The 16,099-nt window shown below is 41.9% G+C and overlaps 1 protein-coding gene across 1 annotated transcript in view; it reads right to left on the bottom strand.

Moving 5' to 3' along the window:
• Window positions 1–16,099, bottom strand: part of DNAH7 (dynein axonemal heavy chain 7) — a 4,771,155-nt gene that overhangs the window by 39,809 nt on the left and 4,715,247 nt on the right. Inside the window, exon 60 of the mRNA XM_044073696.1 lies at window positions 9,843–9,946. Within this exon, the coding sequence (XP_043929631.1) occupies window positions 9,843–9,946 (104 nt within the window). The remainder of the gene's footprint in view (window positions 1–9,842; window positions 9,947–16,099) is intronic.

Here is a 16,099-nt window from a genome sequence, read left to right as displayed (position 1 = left end):
CCTGTTTCAAATTATTTTTATATATTTGCATATTTACCATTGTTGGTATTCCCCTTTATTTTACTTTTAATTACTCCTCTTTTCACCACTAATCTTTCTTTAAAAAAAAATCCTATTAATAACACTTTTTATTCTTAAATCATGTCTGAGAAACCTTCTTTTTTCAAGAAGTGCATGGCCTAGAGCCATAAAATTCCATTGCCTGATGCACATTCAAAGTGCTTTAATGTTTAGGCCCAACTCACCTAGAAATGAATTGTGATATCTGTAAGGCTTTCAATCCTAGAGCCTTAATTGATAGAAAAAAACAAGCTAATTTTAAGAGGTTAGCTCCCCTCTAAATCTGCTTTGACATTCTCTGGGGCTCAAACCACCAAAAAAGCTGACAAGAAGGGAGAATCCCTTCATAAAGAATCGATACAACATTCCCCGGATCTGAATACGTCCGCGGCTCCCATATCCGAATCTCCCAGCAAAGCAGCTAAAGTTTCAGATCCAACCTCTTTGGATCCAAAATCTCGACTGGAAAAATCCCCTCAGATCTAACTGCCACAACTGGTCCTGGATCCTGTCTCTTCTTGGCAGCCTTCCCCATTTTTGAAATGGTCACAGAGACATCACTCTAGACCATCTTCTACAGCATCCTCTATACAATCTTTCAAGAGTCTGATTGAAGCTGATGTGGTCAGGATGATGAGTAAATTCCTCTCGGTGCAGATTCAAATGGGGGTTCCTCCAACTCTGGCCCCATCAGGTTCAGTGAACCTTATCAATACTATTCCCCATTACTGAATCCTTCTCCAATCCAACCACTGATTTCAGAGCCATCGGATCCGAAGATTCTGGAGTTGTCAGCATTGCATCTGAGGATGCTGGTATCTTCGACTCTGGTGGCTTTTCTGAATGGCCCAGCACTGAGCACCTCAAAGCCAGATGACTCTCAGAGCCATAGCACTGGGGATAGATCCTGGGTGTTAGAGTCAACTCTGAAGCTGTCAGAGCTGTCTCTGCCCCTTGGAGCTTCAGCACTAGATAGCTCTGCTCTGATTCCCTCCTCGAGTAGTCTTCCTTCAGGGTGGAATAAACCTATAGTTGGAAAGCATGTTTTATCGGAGTCATCATTCTCCTTCTGTCCAAGGCATTCTGCGTTCATGGTAGTGGAGAGAGGTTTCTCTGTTCCAAGAGTACAGACTTCTCTCTCTCCTCTTTGGCTACAACTACCCAACTCCATTCGACTCTGAGTCAAGAAACTCAACCAACTGGGACAGCCAGTCCAAACTAGTCTCCAGAACACCCAGCAGGGTATACTAATCTCTTCGGACACTTCTCCGGAGCATCCCATTGAAGAAGTTTCCAGGAAGAGAAAGTGTAACAGGAGGTACTTAGACTCTCCACAAGAGTCTGTTGCAGAAGATACTGACTTTGATGGGGGGAAGGGTCCCCAAGATCATCACCCGATGACATCTCATTTGGAGACAACCTAGAACTCCTAAAGCAAAGGGGTGGTTGGTCCTCTGACAACCCTTCCCAAGAGGAGTCAGTATTCCTTGAAGCTTTTGGAGCTGGCTCATTTTCCTTCTGGGTGTCTCTACCCACCAATGAGCTCATTGATTTGGTCTCTTGATGGGCATGGAAGGAGCCTAATACCATACAGCCTATCCCTAAGAGACCAGATAGGATCCTAGCAACACCAAAGGACAGAACATATTGGAGCAAGGGATTACCAGTTGATACCATGGTTGTAGTGGCAGCCATGAAGAAGGAACCAGCCCAGCAAAGTTCCTCTGTCCACCCCCTCAAACAGGGAGTCTGGGGTGCTGGACAGATTTGGGATGTGTGTCTATGCTTTGGTGACCTTTGCCATTCAGTCGCTGAATTATCTGGGACACTTCAGGAGACTCCAGAAGGATTTGATAAAGGAACTTGCCAAATCCCTCACTGGGACCATATCCTCCTAGGTAGACAGAACTATTGCGTCGCAGCTGACTACCCTTCATTCCATTTCAATCTCATTCATGAGGCTTATCTCCCATGCAGCTGAAGGTACCTCACAGGCAGTGCTTTCAGGCATTTCCATCAGAAGACATGCCTGGATGCACTTGTGTGATTTTTGTGGAACCCTTGAAATGCTCCTTTTGGTGGAAGTTCCTTATTTGACCTTAAAGTAAAAGACACACTCTCTAGGTGTGAGCAGGAAGGAAAAACCCTTATCTGTTGTAGGCATACATTTTTCAACCCCTCAGAAGACCTTTTTCTAGGAACCAGTAAGGTGGGTAGAAAATGTGGTTCAAAAAATTCCAAGGCCCCTTCCAAGATCCACGTGGAGACAGGTGCCCCACCTCTGCCCAATTGCTTGTGCCTCTAGGAGGAAAACTTGCCCTTCATGCAAAATACTAAATGTCCATCACACAAGACCGATGGATCCTCAACATTTACAAATTTTACTTTCACTCACTGCCAACTCCAAGAAGGTTCACAGACCTTCCTCTAAACCAGTGGGCAGAGGCTCAAAACCAAGTTTTATCCCTGCTCTCCATCAGAGCTATTCAGCTGGTTCCAGTGGAACAGATAGGTCAAGTATTCTATTCCAGACTCTTCCTGGTACCCGGAAAAGAGGGCTCTTGGTGCCCAATCCTGGATCTTTCAATTCTCAACACCTTCCTGGTGGTACCAAAATTCAAAATGCTTACCCTGCAACAGCTTCTACCTCTGCTAACCAAGGATGCGTGGTTAGTCACCCTAGACTTAAAAAAAGCCTATCTGCACATCGCTATAAGGGAGTCATGCAAGAAGTATCTACGTTTCAGGGCCGGATCTATGCATTATCAGTTCTCTGCACTTCCCTTTGGCTTATCCACTGCGCCCAGAGTATTCACAAAATGCCTGGCTCCAGCCATTGCATACTGCAGGCAGAGAAATATCCAAATCTACCTGTACTTTACCTGTACTTGGACGACTGCCTGATTCAAGCAGACAGTCAGGAATTGCTGTTGCAGCACCTGACATTTGTGAAAAACATCCTCACTTCCCTGGGGTACACCATTAATGAAAAGGAATCAAAACTGGTACCCAGTCAAAGGATTGTATTCCTGGGAGCAAGCTTGGACACAACATCCCAGATGGCATTCCTCACTTCAGAAAAACAAGTCTATCTGACAGGCTACTTCAAACAAATGGCCACCAGAACCCAGCTATCCGCAAGAAAAATACTGCAGGCCCTAGGGTTCATGGCCTCGTGTATACTGCTAATTCCATATGCAAGACTGCATATGAGGAAACTTCAATGGTACTTAAAAAGTCTTTGCTGCCAACATTCTCAGGACCTGGAAACAGTCATTCCTATCATACCCTGTCTAAGGACAGAGTTTCTTTGGTGGGCAGAAGCATGCAACATCAACAAGGGACTGCCCTTTACTCAACCCCAAGCCACCCAGACCCTAACCACAGATGCATCAGACTATGGCTGAGGAGCACATATGGACAGGAAATGCATTCAGGGCCACTGGAGCCCAAATCAAACACATCAACCAAAAAGATATGCTAGCTGTGCAGAATGCCCTGACAGCTTTCAGATCCCTACTCTTTCCAGGGCAACTTCTAATAAAAACAGACAACACCACAGTTATGTGGTACATCAACAAGTGGGGGGGGGGCACATTCCTACCCATTCTGCAGGCTAGTCATGGCTCTGTGGAACACGGCATTGGACATGCAAGTCCATCTGCAAGTTCAATTTCTGCGAGGCAATAAAAATTCACTGGCAGATGACTTAAGCAGAAATCTCCTAGACCCACACGAGTAGCAGTTAGTGCCCAGCACCTTCAACCTTCTGATTCAGAAATGGGGGACCCCAGAGGTGGACCTTTTTGCCTCCCCCTATAACTACCAGCTCAGCAGATTCTGCACCAGGAACCCTCACAGCAGGACCTGGAAAGTGGATGCCCTATCCTTTTAGTGGGTAAGTCTCTCAGTTTATGCATTCCCACCCCTGCCCCTTCTCTCAAGAATATTACTCAAAATAAGACAGGACAGACCGAGGACCATTCTGATTGCCCCAGACTGGCCACGCCAGCACTGGTACCCACTCCTGTGCAGCCTGACATCAGTGCTGACTGGGCACACCAGCACTGGTACCCACTTCTGTGCAGCCTGACATCGGTGCCACCATGGCACCTACATCAGAACCCTACCCTGCTCTCTCAGCAGGAGGGGCAGATTTTGCATCCACAACTGCAAACCCTAAAGCTTGCAGCCTGGCTTATCCCTTAAATCCTATCCCAGCAGCAGGTGCTGGATGTCATTCTTGAAGCCAGAAGACCCAGTACAAGGAAATCCTATGTGGATAAGTGGAAAAGATACTGCTCATGGAGCCTAGCTTAAGGACAGGACACAACTTTGTTCTCCCTGCCTTTAATTTTGGATTACTTGGCAGATGTACTCCACAAAGGCCTGTCCTTCTCTTCCATTAAGATTCATGCCTCTTCTCGCACCCTCTTATCAAACAGTTCCTGAGAGGGGAAAACAACTTAAGGCCACCAAGGAGAGCACCCACCCCTGTGTGTGACCTTAACTTTGTACTAGAAAAGCTCGCACTTCCACCCTTTGAGCCTGCAGCATCAGCAGACTTAAAATTCCTCTCTTGGAAAACAGCATTGCTTCTAGCCATCACTTCAGCTAGAAGAGTGTCTGAACTACAAGCATTCATGGCTTTGAAACCCTTCATTATTTTTCATGCTGACAGGGTGTCTCTCAGGACAAACCCTTCCTTTATGCCTAAAGTGGTGTCCAGTCTGGATCTCAATCAATCCATACATTTCCCAACCTTTTTCCCTAATCCTCAAAATAAAGCACCATGGGACACCAACCCCCCAGGGGGTCAAAACTCACTCCACTAGGGCAACATCTACCTCTACTGCATTTCTTAGGGGAGTCCCTACCAGGGACATCCTGGAAGCTGCCACCTGGAGTTCTGTACACACTTTCACCAAGCACTACCATTTGCCTATCTTCTCCAAATCCAGGGCAGGCTTTGCAACAGCAGTCCTGCAGGGCATTCTAGCCAGCCCTAACTCTTCCTGACTGCCTCCACCCTTCTTCAGCTTTGGGAATCCACCCAAGTGTGATGACTGCAACAGTGAAACACAAAGAACATAGTACAGTTGTGTACACTTACCATAAGTTTAGATGTTCAAGTGTATTTACTGTTGCAGTCCTGGTTTACCTCCCCTCCAGCCCCCTTGTCTATCTCTCTCTCCTCTCTATGTCTATTCCTCACCCCTTTCAGGGGTATTGGTATTTACTTTTTACTGGTGATGTTTTCCCCACCATAACTTGGCTCCTTATTTGGGGGGCTCCTGATATCTGGGGCATGAAAAACTGATGTAATGGCATCAGCTGCCTGTTTTTATACCCCTGACGACCTGACGTCAGTCCTGGAGTGACAACAACTGACGCAGAAATACCAATTCTCTGGTATTCGGGCTACCTGCAGGCAGATAACCCAAGTGTGATGACTGCAACAGTGAATACGCTCGAACATTTACATTTATAGTAAGTGTACACAACTGTACTTTCTGGATGGTCACAGTTCAGTCCATTCTGCCTTTTCTGCACAAGGACGACTGGATATGCTCAATAGATCTTCAGGACGTGTACTATCATATCAAAATAAACAGATAATGCAAGAGATATTTACACTTCTGGCTGGCAGCCAGTCATTACCAATTCAGAGCTCTGCCCTTTGGTTTCACCACAGTCCTCAGGGTGTTTACCAAGTGTATGGCAGTAGTAGCAGCTCACTTGAGATTGCAGGGATTACGGGTGTTTCCATATATGGACGACTGGCTCATAATTGCTCTGACCGGGCAGCATCTGATTCTAGCTCAAGATTATGTACTCCAGTTATGCTGTCACCTGGGGGATTCAATCATTCACAACAAATCTCATCTTGAACCAACACAGATACTGGAATTCATCACTGTCTTGCTCAAGGCAGTCACTCAACCAGCCTCTCTCCCTCTGTCAAGAGTTCAAACTATTCAGTTCCAGGTCAGAAAGATCATTCAAAGTTATCCTTTTTCACCTCGACTGATCCTCCAAGCTTTGGGATCCATGTCAGTGGCAATCATTCTGACACTGTTGGCAAGGTACCATATGAGAATTCTTCAGTAGACACAACTCAATGGTCCATTCTCCATCAACCATTATCCAGTCAGATGAAAATAACACAGGCTTGAAAAAATTATCTGCTATGGTGGATACACTCCACTCAAGTACAAGAAGGTCACCCCTTTGTTCTCCCCAACCCAAGGCCATAGTAACCATAGATGTCTCCCAGATGGGGTGGGGGGGCACTACTTGGGAAAGGCAGTCCAAGGCACATGTTGCATATCAATGTTATAGAAATGAGAGCTGTCCTCCTAGTGTTGCAGCCTTTCTAGACACTCTTCCCACTGGGACAATTGTGATTAAGACAGACAATTGGTCTGGTACATCAGCAAACAAGGGGGTAACAAATCTTACCCCTTTGTCGAGAAGACAGTGTGGCAATGGACAATCTCATCCAATCAATTTCTAATAGCAATGCACATTCCAGGGAACATGAGTGGAGACAAGTTAAGCATTCTATTCTAATACCTCATGAATGGTTCCACAATATGAAGATTGTGGAAAGGATTTTCTGTTGATGGGGACAGCCATGCTGTGACCTTTTTGCATCTCCCCTCAATAACAAGTGCAGCAGTTTCTTTGCTCTGATCCCCCTACCAGAAGATTCACAAGGGATGCTTTATTTCACAATTGGCCCCTGGTCTCCTTTACACCTAACCCCATTACTTCTAATCCCCAAATTTCTTCAGAAAGTATCTCAATTGAATAGCACAGTTATCTTCATTGCCCCCTTACTGGCCTCATCAGATTTGGTTTCCTTTTCTTTAGCCTCATCTCCTTTATTCTCCATGGATTCTGGATCCAACTTCAGACTCTGTATCATCTGACAGACATGATTCATCCAGGCCTAAAACTGACCACATGGTTTCTCCAGTTCTATTGGTCACGAGACAGTCCAGGCTCTCCTCCCCTGTCTGTCACATTTTTTATCATCCCACAGTGCTACCACAAGGAAACTTTACAGAACTAAATGGAAAAGATTTGTCATTTGGGCACAACAAGAGGATCTGGATCCCATTTCAGCACCAGTTCCTAAAGTTCTTGAATTTTTACCTACAATTTTTAATGAAGGTGTTAGCTTTTCTATTGTAAAAATACAGCTAGCTGCCATTTCCAATTATCATATATGGGTAAATAACTCATCATTAGCAGCCACCAAACTTTGTAAAGCCTTTCTAAGAGGAACTTTGCTTAGAACCCACTCCTCTTTCGGATTTGAACATTGATTTGCAAACTTTAACACAATCTCTGTTTGAATCATCAGCTATGTGTGAACTAAAATTCTTGACATGGAAAACTATCTTTAAGTACAGGCCCTGTCATCCAAACCTCCTTATTTGATTTTTCATAAGGATAGCGTATCCTTACAGGCCAATCCTTACTTTCTTCCTAAGGATGTGTCCAAATACGATATTAATCAAGCTTTTAACCTTCCAGTCTTCTTTCCAAATTTCTCAAAAAAGGAGAGTATATATTACATCTTTTGGATGCTCACAGACATTTACAGTTTTATCTACATAGATCCAATAATTTCAGGAAATCAGAACAATTATTTGTCTCCTTTTCAGAATCAAAATTAGGCAAACAAGTTTTCAAAGTGACTTTAGCAAAATGGTTAACTAATTCTATTAACTTTGTTTATGAAAAATTGGGCTTGTCTTTACCAAAACCACATTCTACCAGGTCTATGGCAACTTCTTCATCCTTTTTATCTAGATCGTCATTGGATGACATTTGTGCAACCACAAATTGGGCTAACCCTCATACTTTTATTGCTTATTACAAATTGGATCTGGTCTCTAGTGAAGTGCAGCCTTTGGCTCAGTGGTACTCAGGAACATCCTTCCTTAGAGCATCCTCGAGATTTAGGACTCTGTCCCAACAGCTGAGGCATGAATGAAAATGACATCAGATAAAAAAAGCTATGGACTCCCATAACGTTCCATCTGTGTTGTCCATTATTATTCTTCCTTAACTTCCCTCCAACCCCTTCCATTTTGACTTTTGGAAGGATCAAAAGATGCTGGAGTAACTACTGTTCATTTGTTTGAGACCCAGATTATTTTATAATTTCCTACTGCCTTGCAGGTTTAAGCAAACAAGATCTGAGGTATGTTAGGAGACTAGGGCATTGTGGGTATGGGAGGAGCTTGAGAGTTTCAGTGTTCCACAAGTTAGAAGAAGCAGCTGAGTCAGATCCAAGGATCAGATCTGAACCCAACAGTTGAGGAAGAATGAAAATGGACAACACAGATGGAACATTATGGTGAGTACATACATTTCTTTCTCTCTTTCAGACTGTATCTGGAGTGGATATGAACTCAGAGTTGGGTTTCAGAGTAATTCTGTAACACTTCTGAAGTCTGCTCAGATGTTTTGAAGTACATTCATATCAAAATTGGGTCTATTAAAACAAAGTCTAAATGATATATTTACAGGAAATACACGGTTTCAAAGCTCACAGTTTAAAACACTGTACATCACTGACACTGAGGGGCAAAACCTCATGTGCACATGGAAGGGAGGGGGAAGGGTATGCTATATATGCACACACTTGCATGTCTGGACTAAGTTTTGGACTAGTACATTTTCTGTAAATTTACACTCGCACTTTGGTTTGGAAAGTCAAGCAGTTCAGGAAATAGAAATATTCTCATTCTTTGACGTCTGAAATATTTAAAGAAGTTATCCAATCCTACTGATACTGAAGAAAAATTGATCAGAGCATATTATGATATGCTTGAAATTAATTAAAGCAACGTCCTGCATTTGGTTTGGAAACAAACTTGTTACAGAGGTGGCTTGCATTTGTTGTATGCCTTAGAACATGTACTAAGAAATTTAAAGCATTCCCATCCGTGACAGAGTATGACAAAATAATTCCTTGAATGCCAGGTAGGGTTTTGGGGGTATATTTAAATATCACACTAAATGAACTTCAAGTGCTAACCTGTATTGCTCCAATAATAACAAAGGCTTGTACTTTAAAATGTAGTAGTAGTATATATTCAATCTAAATTTAATGGACTGTATTATTTCATTTGTTTCACCTGTTTTCCTATCCATGGAAAAGACATAATGAATAATTTCATTACAGAGCATAAATTCAGATTCAGAATTTTACAAGTAAAGTAAGATCCAGGAATAAAAATGGTGGAGATATGATGACTAAAACAGAATTAAATGAGTACAGATGGATAAACTATTTTAGGGCAGACCATCCCCCAGGTCTGAACAGTATCTTGAGCTTAAAACCTATGTTGAAAGATAGGCACAATAATATTTAAAAATATTTATAGATTAATAATGTGATAAGTAATTAATTTTTATGTATTTATGTTGGGTATTTTACATGAGAAGCATATTTTATTTATAAATAAGATGCATTTTAGCTAAGTAAATATATTGTTTTATGTGGGCACTTTAACAGCTTCAATAAACTTAGAACATGTGATATTTAATTGGCTACTATTAAGTATTTAAACCGAGAAAGATGGTGTGTTTTTTAGATACTGATAAAGAGTTTTACTCAAAAGCTTTGTCGTGTAATAAGGACAACTGTGGTGGACTTTCAGCTGTTTCTGTTTTTTTTTATTACAGAGAGATGCTAGTAATAACAATGCAAAAATTCATTTCATTCATAGTTCAGCTTTTAAAGAGAAATAGTTACTCACCACTGGCACAGAATCATACAGGATCTTAGGATGAGATTCTGCTAGCCTCTTAGTTTTCTTGTCCCAGCGAGCACCATCCAGAAATAATCCATAGATATAAACACCTGGAAATATATTAAAAAGGATTAAAAGTACAAAAACAAATTTCTTCAGTTAGACATGGCAAAGGATAGTAATACATTATTTATATCTAGGAATCATTATAATCAGGTAATATCCCATTATTCATGAAGCTATCTAGCTGAATTATGGGACTGTAATACAATACCTCCTTTAAAAAAACAACAAATGCAACCATTTATGTACTGATTGATGACCCTTATGCTTACAATAACCTACATCACATAATAACACAAGGCAAAACATATCTAAACCAAATGTCTTGGCGAATCCATAGCGAGACACACTGATGTCCTCCTCACTACGTTGGACAAGGAGAAGGTCACAGTCAGTTGCCTGTATGATGCCAGGATCCACCAAATCATGTACACGCTCAAGTCTCTCAACAACAAGTACTGTTATGACTCATGATTCTGTCATAGTCCATGTTGGAGTGAATGACTTGAGATGTACCTCACTGGACTATATGAAAGAAGACATGATGGAGCTTTCAAATTATGTATCCCTTGCAGGTACGTCCCTAGCCCTAACCAGCATTCTTCCCTCACCCAGGATGATGCCATAATACAAACAAAAAAATGACTGACTTCAGCAATTGACTTAGGTTCTGGTGTCAATCCAGGGGGATCCAGTATCTGACAGCCTGGGATGATATGGTCGACAAACCCCGTTGCTTTACTAGAGATGGTCTTTACCTGTCACCTCTAGGCTTTAGTTTAGGTAATTGTCTCCCCTATAGTGCCGTTTTTAGACAATGACATAAGAACAAAATTCCTGATGTAAAAATATCCTCCAGAAACAAATTCAGGGTTATGCTGCGTAATGCTAGGAGTCTAAACCAGAAACTACACTCACTTGAAGCACTTCTCATCCTGGAAGATGCAGATGTCTTCGCAGTCACGAAGACCTGGTTCAAGTCCTCAGAGAATACCCCGACCATGCAGGGCTACAGTGCTTCCAACACATTCATTTTCATTAAAGACATATACATTTCTATACTGGTTAAACAGTACTATTCCCTAGAGTTACCCCAAGTCCAACTAACTGTAGGAAAGACCCCCATCCATGTCATTGTTAGCTATAGGTCCCCCACCATGAACCAAAAAAACCACACAGTCTGCTTGGACCTACTCGAGTCACTCTAAGTACAGCCAAATACCTTGGTCATGGATGACTTTAACCATCCTTCCATCAACTGGGTAACATATATAAGCACAAACACACTCAGCCAAAGGTTCCTGGACTCTGTTAACACAAATGCTCAGGAGCAGACAGTCCCTCCACAAGGGCCTCTAACATCCTTGACATACTGCTCACCAACATGGGGGATTGCTGTGCTACCCCCATGTGTGGGGCCCTCCCTGGTTAAGTCCAATTGTAAATCAGTCTCATTCAAAGTAATGATCATACCTGACCCACCCTCATTAGCAAAAAGGTTAAATAATTGTTCCAAAGCAAATTATAGCCTACTGAGCTATGGCATCAGTAATTTCAGACCCCCTGGCAACACTGACAGCAATGACCCCTATACTGAGGTGTACACAAATGTCCTGTATAAACATCTGTATAAATGTACAGACTCAGCCATACCGGAATGGATCAACTCAAGATCCTCACGAAAAAATAAGCCACCCTGGTGGACATCCAGCATAAATAGGTCATACAATAAGAGAAAGAAACTGCTGTCAGAAAACAAGAGGGAATGGTCCCAGCAAAGGAAGAACTCCCTCCAAAGCATAAATAAGCAGATTAGACATCCAGTAAGGTCCTCTAAAGCTAATTACAAAAATAAATTAGCATCCCTAGCTAAGGTAAATCACAAAGCATTCTTTACCTACATCCAAAATTTAAAAGGGAAGGCCCAGCTTTGTGTCGGAATAGCTGTGGATGGCATCACTTATACTGAACCAGAGGACATCACCAACCTTCTAGTGGACAGGCTTGGCAAAAACATCACCCTCCCCCCCGTCCTGACCAATCATACCCCATGTGATGATGTGAGGTACTGCCATCTATGCCAGGAGAAGTAAGGCAGTGGATGTGTAACAGGCTAGCTGGAGTTTTGTAAATAATTATATGTCATTTGTATATCACACTGATTTGTACAGGTACTTGTATCGAAAATGTATTTGTAAAGCTGTTTGTGTTAAAAATGTACCAACAGTGGGTCTTGCTGGACAGAAAAGAAATATGCCTGTACGTCAGACTGTATTGTAACTATTGAAATGAATATATTGTAACAGAGCATATTGGAAGAGTAGAGGTTAATCTCAGTCCAACTAACTTTGAAAAATAGTCTGAAATTAAATTACCTGGTTCAGGCCATAAAGATTGCATCTTACAATTCTGATTGCAGCCAGAGACAAAATGTCTGTGAAAACCAGGACTAGGAATCATACTGTATTGTCTTTAGAGGTGAACTAATTGCTACTTGGGAAGGATGGAAGTTTTGAAATGGTTCTATAGATTCCAGATGCTATAACACATCTTAGCAAAGTTCTGCATGTGTGTATTATGACACACAGGTACTAGATTCTGGTTCAGTTTCTAGAAGAGGAACCAGAGTCAGATGACCAGATGTATGTGATATCATTCTGTAGTCCAGCACTGGAATTATGTTTTAAAACTAGATGAGACAGAAGTCTCAGAGCAGTCTGTTTTTGAAACCTGGTAAAGAAGGAACACCACTCACCCGCTTCATCTCACTTTGCTTTAGCTAAGTAACCAGGGAATAGTAATTCTTTACATCAGTCAGGAAAATAAAGTGAGATTAGTTAAGTACTGTTTTTCTGTAACTGTGTAAATCTATTCATCTGTGTTATTTTTATTATTTTCTGTGATTGAAACTCTGGTGTTTATTGTAAATGGATATTTGGTATTTTCATGTTTTTATATTATTTATTAAATACATTTGAAAGTTTTATTTTGGCTGGTTTTTTAGAGAATATTTTAACCTTTGAGAGTACTTATTTTTATTTGGTGACACTGTGGCCACTCCTGAAAGCCTTGCTGCATTGGGCAAACACTACCATTGGTATTCGTATTAATTTTACTCAGTATAATTTGGTACCCTTGTAAGAGCCTTAAAGTAGCTGACTTTGGAGTGTTCTGGTGGCAGTACCTACCTTATTGTCTGGGCAGAGGGAGCATAGCTAGTAAATTTCTGCCAGCCTTTCCCAGGTGTGTGTGTGTGTGTGTGTGTGTGTGTGTGTAAAAATCAAATTTCAGAGTGTGTGTGTCAACTACTTGGAGAAGAGACACAGAACACTGGTTTCACAGAGAGGGTGGTAGAGGACTCGGTTGAGGACTCAACTCTACAGCTGTGCCAGTGGAGAGTCTTATTGGAGGTCTGGAGAGAGAAATGGAAACTCATCCCCCGGACTGAGTATGTTCCCTGTGTGCTCTTAAGGGAAATTGTGCTTGGTGCGGACAGCTGCATCTGAAAGTACTGTGTGTATCTATTTTTGTTCCAAATGAACATCCCTGTGTGTATCTATTTTTGTTCCAAATGAACATCCCTGTGTGTATCTATTTTTGTTCCAAATGAACATCCCTCACTGGTGTCAGTGATGAGGATAAAAGCTCCTTGATTACTAGCCCAGTGCAGACATGTCACATCCCATAACATACCTGTCACCAGTCCTCCACCTTGTATCTCCAGACAGCAGATCATAGCCACACTCTCCAAAGCCAAAAACACAGCCTCTATGGGACTGGGCAATATCCCAGGCTGCCTAGTAAATGGTCTGAAACAGCAGTTAGCGGAACCACTGAGAAAGCTCTTCAATTTCAGTCTAAGCACTGGCTTTGTCCCAACTGAGTGGAAAACAGCAACCGTAATCTCCTTGCAAAAAGAGAGTCCCTCAACAGACCTCAGGAACTAAACACCCATAAGCCTAACCAGCCTTATCTGCCAGGCCATGGAGAGAATCATCATGGATCTTATTAACAAAGATATAAGTGATCTTCAAACTCTTGACCCAACCCTGTTTGGCTTCGTTAAGAGCAGATCTTGCCTGCTAAACCTGGTGGACAACTTCAAGAATGTCACCAAGGCCCTGGATGAAAGCAAAATAGTTCACACTGTCTATCTCAACCTAGCCAAGGCCTTTGACACAATCCTTCACTTAGACATCATTGAGAAACTCACCCAACTGGGGGATTAACCCTTACATCACTAGATGGGTTTCCAACTGGCTCACAAACAGAGCACATACAATCAAAATTGGGGATGCCAACTCTACTTGCAGACCTGTTACCAGTGGTGTTTCACAGGGATCTGTACTAGACCCCCTGCTGTTTACTATCTACGTTTCAGAAATCCAGGTGAAAATAGATGGCCTATGACTTTCCAAGTTTGCTGATGACTGCAAATTGGGTGCAATCCTCGAATCCCCCAAATATGTCAACATACTACAAAATGGGCTTACATAGACAAATGATTGCTGTCAAAGCCACAAACTTAAACTAAATGCAAACAATGCATTATCATCCCCTTCAGCAAAAGAGAAACCCCAGCTAATTACAACATTAATAATATCCCCCTAAGTTAAAACCCACTGGTGAGAGATTTAAGAATGCAAATTGATAGCAGCCTTAATTTTGATCAGGTGTCCACAGTCGTAAGGAAGTCTTTCTATGTTGCACACCTCATAAGCAAGGGTATAGCATCCAAAGCTAAGGAGGTTATAACTCCCCTGTACTTGGCTCTCATCAGACCAATAATAGAATGCAATGCTCCTTCTGTATATATCTCACCAGACATCTGCAGCAACTGGTGAGACCTCTGAGGTTTCTCACCAAGAACATCCAGGGCCTACAACACATGACCTACATGGACAGACTGAAGGCCCTATCACTTTACTCAGCATCATATAGACTGCTTAGAGGTGACCTGTACTTAGCCTGTAGATGCTGCATATCCTCAAATGCAATGGGACAAGATTCACTCACTTTAGGGATCTTACCTTAGCCTGCGATATTAACTGGACATGCTGGAGAGGCAGATATGTCTCCCAGAGATTGCCGCTCCTCTGGAACAATCTCCCAGTCCATGTAAAACACAGCTCCTCAATGACCCTACTTAAGTGTAACCTGGACAATTGGATGGGAAACCATAACTTTACACTGGGGTTTCACCTATGTCCCTCTTAGACAGGGGAAGACGGTGCTTATCTTAGATTCCCATGCAAACATAGACTGTGTATCTTCGTCCGTAAGGGAACAAGGGTATAACATGGCTAGGCTTATAGAAGCCTTAGGGCCAATAGCTTAGTAACCTCTTATGATATTATGATCCCAGGTCAGTTCAGTATATTTGTATTATGGTCAGAAAGCACAGCTGTGAAACAGTCTAAGTTTTCATTTATCCTTTGTTGACCAGGTAGTCCCATTAAGCTAGTAGCCTCTTTTCATGGGGAGAACCAAGGTACTATTTATACTGATTAGGAGAAATTTGGCCAGGACACTTAGTTTATTCTTAAATGCTGTGGGATCCTTCACATCCACCTGAGCTACCATCAACTCAAGTTCATTGGACCTTGGTTTAACATCTCATTCACAGGTTGGCACACTCAGGAACGCAGCATCCCTTAATATTACACAGTCTGGGCAAACAATTATTAAACGGGATTACTTTTTGTACTCTATAAAATATGTATGTAGCATTTCTTTCCAACTGCCCGGATATTTCACTTTACGGTAATAGTACACTAGGCAACTTTATAGCCATGGTTAAATATCACAAAAACACTAAAAAATCATAATCTTACAAGCTGAGTTTTTAATGATGGCTTTATAGCAAGTTTTCAAGTAAGATTTTTAGTTAATTATAGTGCCATTCAACTACTTTGTGTGCCAGATTTACTTTAATAAAGGTGTGAAAGCCTCAATCTCTACAGTGAACCATTTTGCTTGATTATTAATTCTTTTTATGTGGTCTCATTTAGTGGATAACTTTTTTACTAGTCTTCTTACTTGTTTTGCTGGCTTTTCTCAGTCAACTGTTTCTTTGGCTTTAAGGGGAAAAACAAAGATGCTACATATCCCAAACAATTAGCCAGACTGTGCTGAGGAAATGAGTATGTGATAATACTTTTAGAGACTGGTTTATACTATGCTTAGAGCTGGAGAACCAT

Source organism: Protopterus annectens, chromosome 6.part0 (genome assembly GCF_019279795.1).
Source record: "Protopterus annectens isolate FY-2018-M chromosome 6.part0, PAN1.0, whole genome shotgun sequence".
Classification (NCBI taxonomy): domain Eukaryota; kingdom Metazoa; phylum Chordata; order Ceratodontiformes; family Protopteridae; genus Protopterus; species Protopterus annectens.
The sequence above is the reverse complement of the archived record's forward strand: the minus strand, read 5'-3'. Positions and strand labels throughout refer to the sequence as shown.